General features: G+C 54.2%; 1 protein-coding gene across 3 annotated transcripts in view; it reads right to left on the reverse strand.

The window, feature by feature from the left end:
• Positions 1 to 12,732, reverse strand: part of SHROOM2 (shroom family member 2) — a 136,369-nt gene that overhangs the window by 5,624 nt on the left and 118,013 nt on the right. For 2 of the 3 annotated variants that reach the window (XM_045813652.2, XM_045813649.2), the window contains 3 exons: positions 8,660 to 9,184; positions 7,323 to 7,491; positions 419 to 691 (listed from right to left, as the gene is read on the reverse strand). In XM_045813652.2, the coding sequence (XP_045669608.2) occupies positions 419 to 691; positions 7,323 to 7,491; positions 8,660 to 9,184 (967 nt within the window). The remainder of the gene's footprint in view (positions 1 to 418; positions 692 to 7,322; positions 7,492 to 8,659; positions 9,185 to 12,732) is intronic. The other variant, XM_045813650.2, reaches the window with a different exon arrangement.

Here is a 12,732-nt window from a genome sequence, read left to right on the forward strand (position 1 = left end):
CTGTACCTACCCAATCACCACACGGGCCCCCCGATGTCTGGCCCAGACACGCTGTACCTACCCCATCACCACACGGGCTCCCCGATGTCTGGCCCAGACACACTGTACCTACCCCATCACCACACGGGCCCCCTGATGTCCGGCCCAGACACACTGTACCTACCCCATCACCACACGGGCCCCCCGATGTCCGGCCCAGACACGCTGTACCTACCCCATCACCACACGGGCCCCCCGATGTCCGGCCCAGACACGCTGTACCTACCCCATCACCACACGGGCCCCCTGATGTCCGGCCCAGACACGCTGTACCTACCCCATCACCACACGGGCCCCCTGATGTCCGGCCCAGACACGCTGTACCTACCCCATCACCACACGGGCCCCCCGATGTCCGGCCCAGACACGCTGCACCTACCCGATCACCAGGAGAAGTACTGTCATCCAAATTATTGAGGGCATTTTCCACGCGGGCCAGGCGGCCAGACAGCGACAGCAGAAGGTTCACCACTTTGTCCAGGTCCCCAATGAACATCCGGAACTTGTCAAACTCATTGGGCTTGCAGACATCTTTGGCAATGGCCTCCACCTCGTCCCCAAGGGCACTGTTGGCCTGGATGTCCTCCAGGAGGCTCTCCCGGGCTTCCCGAAGCACCTGCAGCTTGCGACTGATGCTCTCGATGAGCTCCTGCTGTGGGGACAGAGGGTGGCGTGCAAACACTCGTTAGGGTTGCCCCGACCCGGCACCTTGCGCCGCTGCTGCAGCCCTGCGTTCTCACGTAACCGACCTGCGTGGAATTCAGCCCAACCGGGTCAGAGTTTATTTTGCATCCAAAAACAGAGGATTTATAAGACCAGGGGAAGGATAACAACTCCTGGTGACGTCACTGGCATTTAAGTGAGAACTAAACCAAACCACCCTGCTCTCATCCTGTTAGTGTCCTAGACGACAGGGCAGGGTCTGGCCCCCGGGGCTACTCACAGTAAAACCTCATTCCACCCTGTACCTCTGCCAGGAATCTCAGTGACACTTTGGGTTTCAGACTTTGGAACTTCCCAATTTATTTATTTATTTAAGATTGTTTATTTATTTGAGAGAGAGAGAGAGAGAGAGAAGCAGGTGCCGCGCTGAGCAGGAAGCCCGACGCGGGGCTCGATTCCAGGACCCTGGGATCATGACCTGAGCTGAAGGCAGATGCCTAACGGATTGAGCCCCCCAGGCGCCCCTGGCATTTTGTAATTTAAAGACTCACATGTACAGAAGCTATGGAGTCTCACGCCCAGTACTGAATTCCACGACTAAGAAGTATGTTGTACATAGGGTGAGCAATTAAAAGTTAAAACAGATAAAGGGATGTCAGTAAAATTAAAAGTCTTTTACAGACACCTGACTTGAATATGACCAAAATGCAAACGAATTACTCATTTTTTTTTTAATATGGCAAAATAAACATAAGACATTGATCATTTGACGCACGTTTAAGTGTACCACTCTGTGGCATTCCGTGTATCCACGTGGTTGTACAACCACCACTGCCACCAGTCTCCAGAACTTTCTCACGTTCCCCAACTGAAGCTCTGACCCTTCAACACGAACTCCCCACTCTCCTCTCCCATCGGCCCTTTAAATGATCATTTTTTTTTTTAAAGATTTTTTTTATTTATTTGACAGAGATAGAGACAGCCAGCGAGAGAGGGAACACAAGCAGGGGGAGTGGGAGAGGAAGAAGCAGGCTCATAGCGGAGGAGCCTGATGTGGGGCTCGATCCCAGAACGCCGGGATCACGCCCTGAGCCAAAGGCAGACGCCCAACCGCTGTGCCACCCAGGCGCCCCTAAATGATCATTTTTTAAAGGGCGAACATAAAAACTAAAACATATACATCGGCACCGTGTGCTCTGACTTGAGTGGCAAAGACTATCCGCCTCCTGTTACACGTGGGAAGAATTACAGGGATGGCTTTCAAAGAGTACTGCGCTGAGCCCTGCCCTGGGAAAAACCACTTTCTGACGATCACGGACATCGCTAAGCTATCAGGTCCACCCAGAGCAGAACCAACGGGGTGTTCGTCCCCGCCTGCTGAGTTCTGAAGAGCCAACGTGATGCCAGCACGCCGCTGGGCTAGCCCCGAATGACACAGTGCTCAGGGGCACAAACCCGAATGAAGATGGGACCATCTGAACGCTCAAGTCCAATGCGGACTTTTTTTTTTTTTTTTTAAAGATTTTATTTATCTATTTGACAGAGAAAGACAGCCAGCGAGAGAGGGAACACAAGCAGGGGGAGTGGGAGAGGAAGAGGCAGGCTCCCAGCAGAGGAGCCTGATGTGGGGCTCGATCCCAGAACACCAGGATCATGCCCTGAGCCAAAGGCAGATGCTTAACCGCTGTGCCACCCAGGCGCCCCCCAATGCGGACTTTTAGCTCACTGGGCTGTACCAAGGACACTATATAAAGTGGGCCTACGGGAGTCACTGTGCCGTCGCCCGCCCCTTGTCCTGGGGCAGTTTACCAACTCTGACCGCAGAGGGAGCGTGCAGAGCCTGGGGGACAGAAGGCACACGGCCAGAGGGAGCACAGACTCCTGACGCTCTCCAGGACCACGTCCACGGCTACACGGGGAACAGGAGCGCCCACCTCGAGGACTGAAGGAATTCCCTGCACGCGAATTAGCAGCCCAGCAGCCCCCAGCAGGTGCCCCATACTCAGCAGGTGTCAGCAACCCTGGCAGTGCGCGGTAGAAGCTTCCCTGACTGCACACACAGCAGTCAAGTGCAGGTCGCCTGTGCCGACGACTACTGAGGTGGGAAGAGTCCAACTGCAGAGGAAAGACGCGCTGAACCAGGAGTGCAGCAGCCATGCTTTGTATGAGCTGACCACACGGCAGCTGTCTCAGGACGAGGCACTGACGGACACCCTCCACCCAGCATTTAGGGGTCCACACGCATACTAAAAATAAGCCCTCAGTTCCGAAAGCCACGGCCTTTCATCAGGGCTGCTCAGGACGTTCAGGCGTTTCCTTCCCTCAGTTAGAACCGTCTGTGTCAGGGCGCCTGGGTGGCTCAGTCGTTAAGCTTTCGGCTCAGGGTGTGATCCCGGCGTTCTGGGATCGAGCCCCACATCAGGCTCCTCTGCTGGGAGCCTGCTTCTTCCTCTCCCACTCCCCCTGCTTGTGTTCCCTCTCTCGCTGGCTGTCTCTATCTCTGGCGAATAAATAAATAAAATCTTAAAAAAAAAAAAGAACCGTCTGTGTCTACACCTCTTTGCTGTTTTGTCTCAGGGTGTGGGAGTCGGAGTGTGCTCACGCCTGCCTTTCTGTGTCTCCGTGGACCCTCCTTATCGGGTGAAACCCACTTCGAATCCCACAGCTGAGATGGCTTTTTCGCGGATATTCATTACTTGAGGGAAAAGCACAAAACAGATTATAGAGACAGAGAACTTTCCAAATTCTTGCCTGCAGCCAAGCCTAACCTGAATGAATTCCTCAAGCAATTTAGAGGATTGTGGATGTATGAGGAGGTCTCGCCAGTGTTACCGGTAATCCTTCAGTGTCATTATTCTTCAGCAATAACCATCACGAAGATTTCCTGCCAATGCATGAAAACGTGCCTACAAACCTGCAGCATCAGCTGAGCTAACTTGAAACTGGGCTTTCTGGAAGGAGCCCAAATTCTTTTGATTCCTTTGTATGTCTTGCGTAAGCTTTTCTTAGAAAAACACCCCCCCCTTCCTTAAAGGGCCATTCTAAGCAGCACAGACGTTGACTTTGAAAGATCTTGGGATGAGGGAGGCCTGGCCCAGGCAGCACGGGAATCAATCACTCTTCGCACCCCCCTGGGTGCAGAAGGCCTCACACAAGCCCATCTGCTTGTGTCCTGCAGCACGTGGCATTCGGCGAGGCCTGGGATGAGAGCGACTGGTGGCAGAGGCCCGGCCCCAGGGCTCACACCTGTTCCTCTACCTCCGTTCAGATGGCCCCAGACACCTCACTTTTGTCCCACTCCACAGGGGAAATGCGGTCTTTTCTCTCTGGTGCTTGTGCCCACCTCTTGGGCCCAGGGAGAAAGCAGGACCCTCAGAGGCGTGTGCTTGGTTCTCCTGCAGAACCCCGTAACCCCACCAGAGCACTTTCTGAGCGGGTACAAAAACAAACTTTTAGCCTTCCCGGCCTAATGCTTCCCACCAGACACCAGAATTCCCTCACCGCTTCCCTGCATGGAACCTTGTGTTCTGTCCTGCGTCCTTAGTCTTCTCCTAAAACACAGGGTCACCCTCTTCGGCACTTGGCTCTGTGAGCACGCAGTGATGCTGGGATCGTGACAGCCGAGGTCCCTCTGGGAACGTCTGGCTCACAGGGGATTCGGGGTCTTGCTACTCTACCATCATGGCCCACCAGGTACACCTGCAGAGCACTCATCTGCTCCTCTCCCCGGCGCACACTTCGCGTAACCGCACGACACAGGGTACTTGTGGGTACTGGAAGGAAGGGTGCAAAGACAGGGCGGCAGATGCCTTTGTCAAATCAAGCCGAAAAGCAGGATTCCTGAGTCACTAACACTGCGCAGAACTGTGATTTCTAGCCCTTGCCATCGATGGTGAAATCGACCGGCATGTGCATATTGCACAAAATATGTCGGTCAGCTTCAGAGTGTAATCATGGGGCAGGTGGGTGGGGGGTGGGCTGTCAGGAGGCAAGTTCACAAGGACTCATCTCTTTTTTTAAAAATATGTGTAACTTATTCATTTGAGAGAGAGGGAGAGAGAGCCAGCAAGAGCATGAGCAGAAGGGAGGGGCAGAGGGAGAAACAGACCCCAGCTGAGCTGGGAGCCCGATGCAGGACTCGATCCCAGGACCCCAGGACCATGACCTGAGCCAAAGGCAGACCCTTAGCCAACAGAAGCACCCAGGTGCCCCACAGGGACTCATCTCAATCCCAAAGCAGCCATCTGAGGGGAGGTGGTGCCCCAGCATCTTGTGTCTCCCAAAAGCAAAACGAGAAAGTGCAACAGAGATGAAAGGAGCGAGACAGGGAGCGCTGCACTCCAAATTCATCACAGCATGAGAAACAGGGGCACATCGTAAAGCACAGAGTCGGCTACATCTAGGGTCAGGACTGAATTAGAACTGTCCAAAGTGTACATTTTTTTCTAGTTTTATGAGAAAAACTAAAAACATTTTTGATTCTTTATTTAAAAAACAACAACAACAACAACAACAGCAGCAGAATATGCAACCATAAGCCAGATACAGGGCCTTAGAGGCCCAAGACCAAAATGCTTATCTTCCATTTCCTTCAATTCCTTGAACCAAAAAGCTACTGTTTCCCAAACTGGAAGTAATTTTCTTTTGTGCACGGGTCATAGGATTTCTTCTATTCTATGTGAAATCAACCGGTGGTATTTTTAAACCAGTAATGATACATACAGACTTCCAGCAAAATCTTTCACAAAGATTTTTGTTAAAAAAAAATATTTTTTGGGGCGCCTGGGTGGCGCAGTCGTTAAGCGTCTGCCTTCGGCTCAGGGCGTGATCCCGGCGTTGTGGGATCGAGCCCCACATCAGGCTCCTCCACTGGGAGCCTGCTTCTTCCTCTCCCACTCCCCCTGCCTGTGTTCCCTCTCTCGCTGGCTGTCTCTATCTCTGTCGAATAAATAAATAAAAAATCTTTAAAAAAAAATATTTTTTTAATGAAAGCCCTTTTCCAAAGTACTAAGCATATGGAAAACATTCACAAAATGCTGGTTCCCTCCTTTTCTTTTCCTACTACTACTTAGACAGGCTCAAGACCCCTGGAATAAACAGTACGTGGTATCCTCTGAGACAGACTTTTCCTTGGCACTTCCCTCATCCGTTTAATGCTGAGGCCTACCTACCTATAAAAAACAGGTAATCCCTTAGATGGCACAGCTGTGGCATGCCGACATATCATGAAGATTTAACGCTAATACAGTAGTAACGACATTGACCGTGACAGCAGTAATTCTGTCCCTCGCACGACCTCATGAGCCCTCACTGTTCCTGACCTCATTCCGACGTCACCTCCCACCCTCCATTCCTGGTGCACACGGCTCCCACCACTGGCCCCTGCTGCTTCTCCAACACGCTGGGAGGCTCCCACCTCAGGACCTTAGCACCGGCCGGCCCCTCTCCCCGCAGCACACCCAGGCGCCCGCGCGGCTTACCCTTCACACTCCACCCAGGTCACTGTTCAGTCATCACCCCGTAACCGCATTCCTTTGTCTCACCCCATTCCTGCACCCTGTTTCGATTCTACCATGCAATGACTACACTAACGGCTGGCAAACTCTTTCTGTAAAGGGCCAGACACGGAAGACCTTCGCCTTTACGGAGCACATGGTCAGGGGCAAGTACTCCAGGTTGCTGTGTGTGGTGTGAGAGCCACCAGAGCGCGTACATAAACGGATCGGTGTGGCTGTGTTTCCAGAGAACGTCTTTTATCGAAGCAGGTGGTGGGCCACGTTGTGCTGACCCTGTACCGTGTATGGGTTTCGGTGTTCGCTGAACGTGAGCTCCCCCTCGGGGAAGGGAAGGCTCCATTCTGTTCCATCTACTGCTGTATCCCCAAGCTCCCAAGGAGTTGTTTCAGTTAGCAAATGACGCACCTTACAACCCACTGTGGGATTATGATCCTCTGGTTAGAGGTACTAGGACTTGATATTCAAAGAGAACGTGTGACTCGCTAGAGGTCACACAATGAAGTCCCTAGATTTTATTTTTATTTTTTCAAAGGTTTTATTTATTTGAGAGAGAGCGCGTGTGAACACGAGTGTGGGAGAGGGGCAGAGGGAGAGGCAGACTCCCTGAGTGGGGAACTCCACGTGGCGCTGGATCCCAGGACCCTAAGATCATGACCTGAGCTGAAAGCAGACACTGAACGACTGAGCGACGTGGGTGCCCCAAGTCCTTGGATTTTAAATGGGATAGAAGGGACATCTCAATTGAACTTTGAATGAGAATGGTGCCCACTTAACAGGACCTTAGATCCTTTATAAAAAGATAGTAAAGAGGGGTGCCTGGGTGGCTCAGTCGGTGAAGCGTCTGCCTTCAGCTCAAGTCACGACCCCAGATTCCCAGGGTCAAATCCTGCATCAGGCTTCTTGCTCAGCGGGGAGTCTGTTTCTCCCTCTGCCCCTCCTCCCTGTCTAGGTAAATAAATAAAATCTTAAAAAAAAAAAAAAAAAGATGGTAAAGAGACTGTGAGGGCAAAGGCCCCATTTTGGAACAGAAGGCTTAGCCGCTAAGTGTTTAACTCCTATTGCCCCAACGTCGAGCACGGCGTCCTCGACAACGGGCCTCCCTACCTTCTTCACCGCCAGGTCGTGGTCCAAGTCGCTGCCCGAGTCGTCTTCGGGCTCCTGCTGCTGCAGGTCCTTCATTTTAATCAGCAGCTCCGCCTTGGGGGCCGACGTGCTGTAGTAGGAGGAGCTGGTGGCGAGGGACAGGGCCGCCGGCACGCCCGGCTCCTCTCTCCTGCGGGACACGTGAGTGGGCACGTCAGCCGGCTGTGACTCCGCGCCAGACGCCCCCTCCCAGCCCCTCCGCTCCGTGACGAGCACGCGGCGGTGCCAAAGCAAGCACAACAGCCCGCGGCACGAGACGGCCAAGGGGGCGGGGGAGAAGCGACAAGACAGAACTAGACACCGCGTCGCCAAATGGATACTCCGCAAGTCTACGGAACGCAGTTTCTTAAGAAGGGGGAAAAGTCAAATAAGCAGGGATGTCTAAGAATCTCCCCGGGTGGGGGGGGGAAGGGAGCAGAGGGAGAATTTTCGCCGGGAGCCTAAGGTCTGCGAGGAGTACGTGCGCACAGTTCCCTGTAAGTGAGGCCCCAAGGCCCCGAATGCAGCCTGCACCTTTCTGTCTGCCACCATGTCCGCGCCCCCTGGCTCGGGCCCGTCTCAGCCCCTTTGTCCTTCTGTGCTGGGTGTCACTGGCGCTCCCACCTACTGTCCATAAAGGGTGCTTATGGCAACAGCGGGCACCACCAGGACAGATGCAAGCCCACACGCCCACGCAGGCAGCCCGTGAAGGAGACGGGCTGTGAAGGGCAGGCTACCAAACCAGTGGCCATGCATCCCCTCGCTGCGCTCCATAACCAGGAGCACAAAGTCTCCTTCGTCAACCCGGACGTTCAGGAGCCTTCACAACCGACATCCGGGGCCAGGGCCTTCTTTGCTATGGGGGTGTCCTGCGCACGGCAGCCTCCCTGGTCTCCACCCACAGGGTGCCAGGAGCACCTCCCAGGCCTGACACCTAAACACGGATCTGGACATTGCCAACCTCTGGAAGGAGACAGTGTCCCAGATGAGAAGCTCTGTCTTCTGAGAAAGGAGCCCATGGGCATCACCCTGAACCAAACAGGGCTCAAGCCAAGAATGCGCAGGACCTGTGGTGTTTCCACATCTCTGCCAGGCCCCCAAGGTGGCATCCCCAGGAAAGGGCCTCAGTGGCTCTTTTGGGAGGGTCACACAACAGCCAACACGGGCTCAAGCACTGGACAGTGCTTATGAAAATGGGGCCCCGAAAAGCCACGTGCACACAGACCCACGTACCAGCCCCTCGCCCCCGAAACCCGAGAGACGCTCGGAGGGCGGACGCGCGCTGGCCGAGCTGCAGAACGAGGACAGCGCTTGCTCACCTCTCCTCCACGGTTCTGGGAGACGGCACTTTGGGCAGCAGCTTCCTGCGCTGCTGAGCTTCCTCCAGCAGGTGCTCGTCTTTGGGGAAGATGCCCTCCATGAGGTCCATGGTGGTTCTGATCTTCACGCTGGGGTCCAGGATATCGGCCAGGGACTTGTCCTTCCCCACGATCTCCCGGGCCAGCTCCTCCGACTTCAGGTCTTCGGCCGTCCTCTCCTTGGCCTTCACGTAGCTGAGCGCGGAAGGAGAGGCCCTGTGGTCGTTGGCGCGGGGCGCTGGGGCGCTGGGGCGCTGGGGTTCGGGCTCGGCGCCCTGGCGGCTGTAGAGGCAGAAGCGTGAGTAGGACTGCTCGGACGTGCTGAGCGTCTTGATCTGGTCTTTCTCCAGCCCGCTGGGCAGCGCGGGCAGCTCGGCGGTGCGGGCCAGGCCCTGGCGGCTCTCCTTCTCAGGCTGGCTCTCCGAGTGCACGATCTTGATGGGTACCATCTTTACCGTGGTGTTGTTGTCCATCACCCGCTCGATTCTGGAAAGAGAAGTCCATGTGCTGAAAACACAGAGTGAGCCCCGTATGGACTGCTACCCGGGCCAGAAACCAGCCGGTTCCTCGCCTGCCCTGACGGCAGGGGGACGTGCGGCCACCGCAGTGCAGGGAACCTCCAGGATCCCACGACCCAGGACGGCGCATGGAGGTTGAGGAGGCCCCATTTCCTGACCCTGAGCATCTGGACACCTTCCAATTTCCAAAGTCACCCACACACCCACAGACGCCTGAGGCTGGATCGCTGGGCTTACCGAGGGGCAGACGGCTGAACACTCGTTTTCATGCCGGCCATCGTGCGCGCGTTAACAAGCCCCGCTCACTTACGTTTTCTTTGGGGGCGGGGAAGATAGGCTTCTCTAACACAACTGTCATGACAGCCTTCCGTCGCTGCCTCTCAAAGCAGGGCCAGCGCACACCGACGGGTGCCTGCGTGGTTCTGAGGTTGCGGGAAGACCTCCCTACACAGCGGCTATGATCTGAGTGGACACTGAGGACACGCACCCACTGGCCCCAATCGGAGGCTTCCTCATGTGCTGGGTGCACTGGCTGTCACCCTCCACCGGCCTTCCACCACTCAACACTTCAAGCTACCCTTCACATGGCTTCTCAAAGCAGCCATGCAAGGATCTGGCACTAAACACAGGGCACACCACTTAGGTATTATTTTAAGTGATTCACTGAGTACACACTTTTCCTTAGGGGGAAAAAAAAAAGATGGGGGGTGGCGCCTGGGTGACTCAGTCAGTTAAGGGCCCAGCTTTTTTTTTTTTTAAGATTTTATTTATTTGACAGAGAGAGACAGTGAGAGAGGGAACACAAGTAGGGGGAGTGTGAGAGGGAGAAGCAGGCTTCCCACTGAGCAGGAAGCCTGATGTGGAGCTCAATCCCAGGACCCTGGGATCATGACCTGAGCCGAAGGCAGACGCTTAACGAATGAGCCACCCAGGTGCCCCTAAGCACCTGACTCTTGATCTCAGCTCTCAGCTCAGGTCTTGATCTCAGGGTCATGAGTTCAAGTTCCACACTGGGCACCATATTGTCTGTGAAGCTTACTTGAAAAAAAAAAGGCGGGGGGGGGGGCGCCTGGGTGGCTCAGTTGGTTTAGCGTCTAACTCTTGATTCGGCTCAGGTCATGATTTCAGGGTTGTGAGATCAAGCCCGCATGGGGCTCTGCACTGGGTATAGAGCCTGCTTAAGATTCTCTGTCTCCCTCTCCTCTCCCTCCTCTGCCCGTCTCTACCCCCGCTCGCACATGGTCTCTAAAAAAGTAAATAAATAAGATAAATTACTAAAGAAGGTTTCGCAGTGAAAGGAACTAGGGGGCACCCGCACGGAAGACAGAACATGGACTGGTCAGTGTGATGGGGCTTCATGCAGGATTCCCCCGAATGCCGCTTGGTGCCCTCAGCTAGACTTCGCTGGACCACACCCAGGGATCCCGTGGACCAGGGTCACAGGGACAAAAGTCTGTTTCAAGTATTTCTGAAGGACATATTGGAGAAAGAGAGCCATCTGCTGGTGTCCACAAGGGAAGGAAAAAACAAGTCAAAATCATAAAGCCAAAGTTCTGCATTTGTTTCTAGTATAGTGGGCTAAAGTCATTTCTACCATGTGACCCTAACGGACCGAATTTTGTGTACCGCATGGAACATTCCAGTGCTCTAAATTAAAGGTTTTTCACCCTTTAACTGGCAGCTGGGAACACAGTATGGTTTTTTCCCTGTACACTGCAGTGTACAGGCTAAAATCATTTTGTATTCTCTTCTCTCCTCCAGTAGAAATCATTAGATGTTTTATCTAGGTATTCATGTACAGTCCCCGCCTAATGCCTTCTTTAAAATTTATGAATAAATTTTAAAAGGCCAGCTCTGTGGAAAATACCATTTAGATGTGCTAAACGTCAGAAGGAAACTTTGGGCATCTTATCCAAGCAAAGACAGAGACAGAAGAACCCCTCTCCTCATTCCTTCCATTACACACTTAGAAACCCAGATCACTGGGGCGCCTGGGTGGCTCAGTCGTTAAGCGTCTGCCTTTGGCTCAGGGCGTGATCTCGGCATTCTGGGATCGAGCCCCACATCAGGCTCCTCCTCTGGGAGCCTGTTTCTTCCTCTCCCACTCCCCTGCTTGTGTTCCCTCTCTCGCTGGCTGTCTCTCTCTCTATCGAATGAATAAATAAAATCTTTAAAAAAAAATTTATAAACCCAGATCACCTACTACTGAATTTTTTTTTAAAGTCAGCTCTACGCCCAATGTGGGGCTTGAACTTACAACCCTGAGATCAGGAGTCCCATGCTCTCCCGACTAAGCCAGCCAGGCGCTGCCCCAGGACTGACGTCTAAGCCAGCCTCTATTTATTCCCCGACTTGTGGAGAAACTGGATTTCCAGGGCAGGAAGACAAGGAAAAAAGAACAAGTCCTTCACACGTTGACCTATACTTTCCAGCAAAGCATCTCTTCCTGGTCCTTTCTAAGCATAAAGGGCCCCTCCTCTTGTAAGCTGGCCAGACTTGCACATTTAAAAAGTTGGATGAACTTTTACTTCAAAGTCAGGACAAAACACAGCAGATCAGACCTTACCGCAACCAGATCTCATCGATTCCTAATCCAAAGGCAGAGAGGTGGAGAAGGGGGGTTGCGCCGAGCCCCACGGCTCCTCTCAAAGCGCCCGCTGCCCCTGGGGGCCCGCCCGGCCCCAACAGCAAGCGCTCCACTCGGCTCTGCTCACACCCACTGCGGAGGGTGACCGTCAGCTGCACGCCGTGCCGCTCGGGTGAACCAGAGGACCCACTCAGCAGACTCTCACACGCAGAGGCTCAAGGTGACGCCACTAATGCCACCCACGTGGCCGTGCAGGAGCCGTCCCGACACTCTGTGCTCGTTCACTCCCAAATGGAAACAGGCGCGCAGGAAAACGCTCCTGAGGACGCTTCTAGGAGCGATCAAATCTGTGTCACTGGCCGCAGCTGCTGGCCAGCGTCTCCATGTTGTAGTTTAAACAAAAACCCCAGAGAACTTTCAAAGCTTTGAAAGTAAGCTACCTAGTGTTAGGACAGGAGTTGACGCGGTTTGGGGGGGCATGAATACCCATTCTGAAATTCCCCAGAGGAAAGGAATGCCGCACCCTGTTCTCTGCGTTCCAGCTGCAGCTCCGTGCCTGGCACACGGGAACCGCTCAACAGGTGCGTGAGTGTGGGTGTCTGCCTTGCGCCCCGGCAAGAGCCCCGGCACACGCACACTCGTGATCGAGGGCTAACTGGAAGGAGGGAGACACCAGCCACGGAGGAGAGGACGCGAGCAGCTCCAGCGCAAGAACCCCAAGTCCACACAGGGTAGGGCAAGAACAGTATCTCACATGCCAGGCAGAGTAGGAAGCCCTGCCCCGGGCACGCTCCCCCTCCTAGCCCATCAGGAGCAGACTGTGGTCACCGACCCTGACCCCTGGCTTCTCTGTCTCGTTGGTCACTGGGATTCCACGCTTTCATACCAGGACTGACCAACAATACACACCCTGGGGCACGGCGACTCAT

Source organism: Ursus americanus, chromosome X, assembly GCF_024610735.1.
Source record: "Ursus americanus isolate L20-20 chromosome X, mUrsAme1.1.p, whole genome shotgun sequence".
Lineage (NCBI taxonomy): Eukaryota > Metazoa > Chordata > Mammalia > Carnivora > Ursidae > Ursus > Ursus americanus.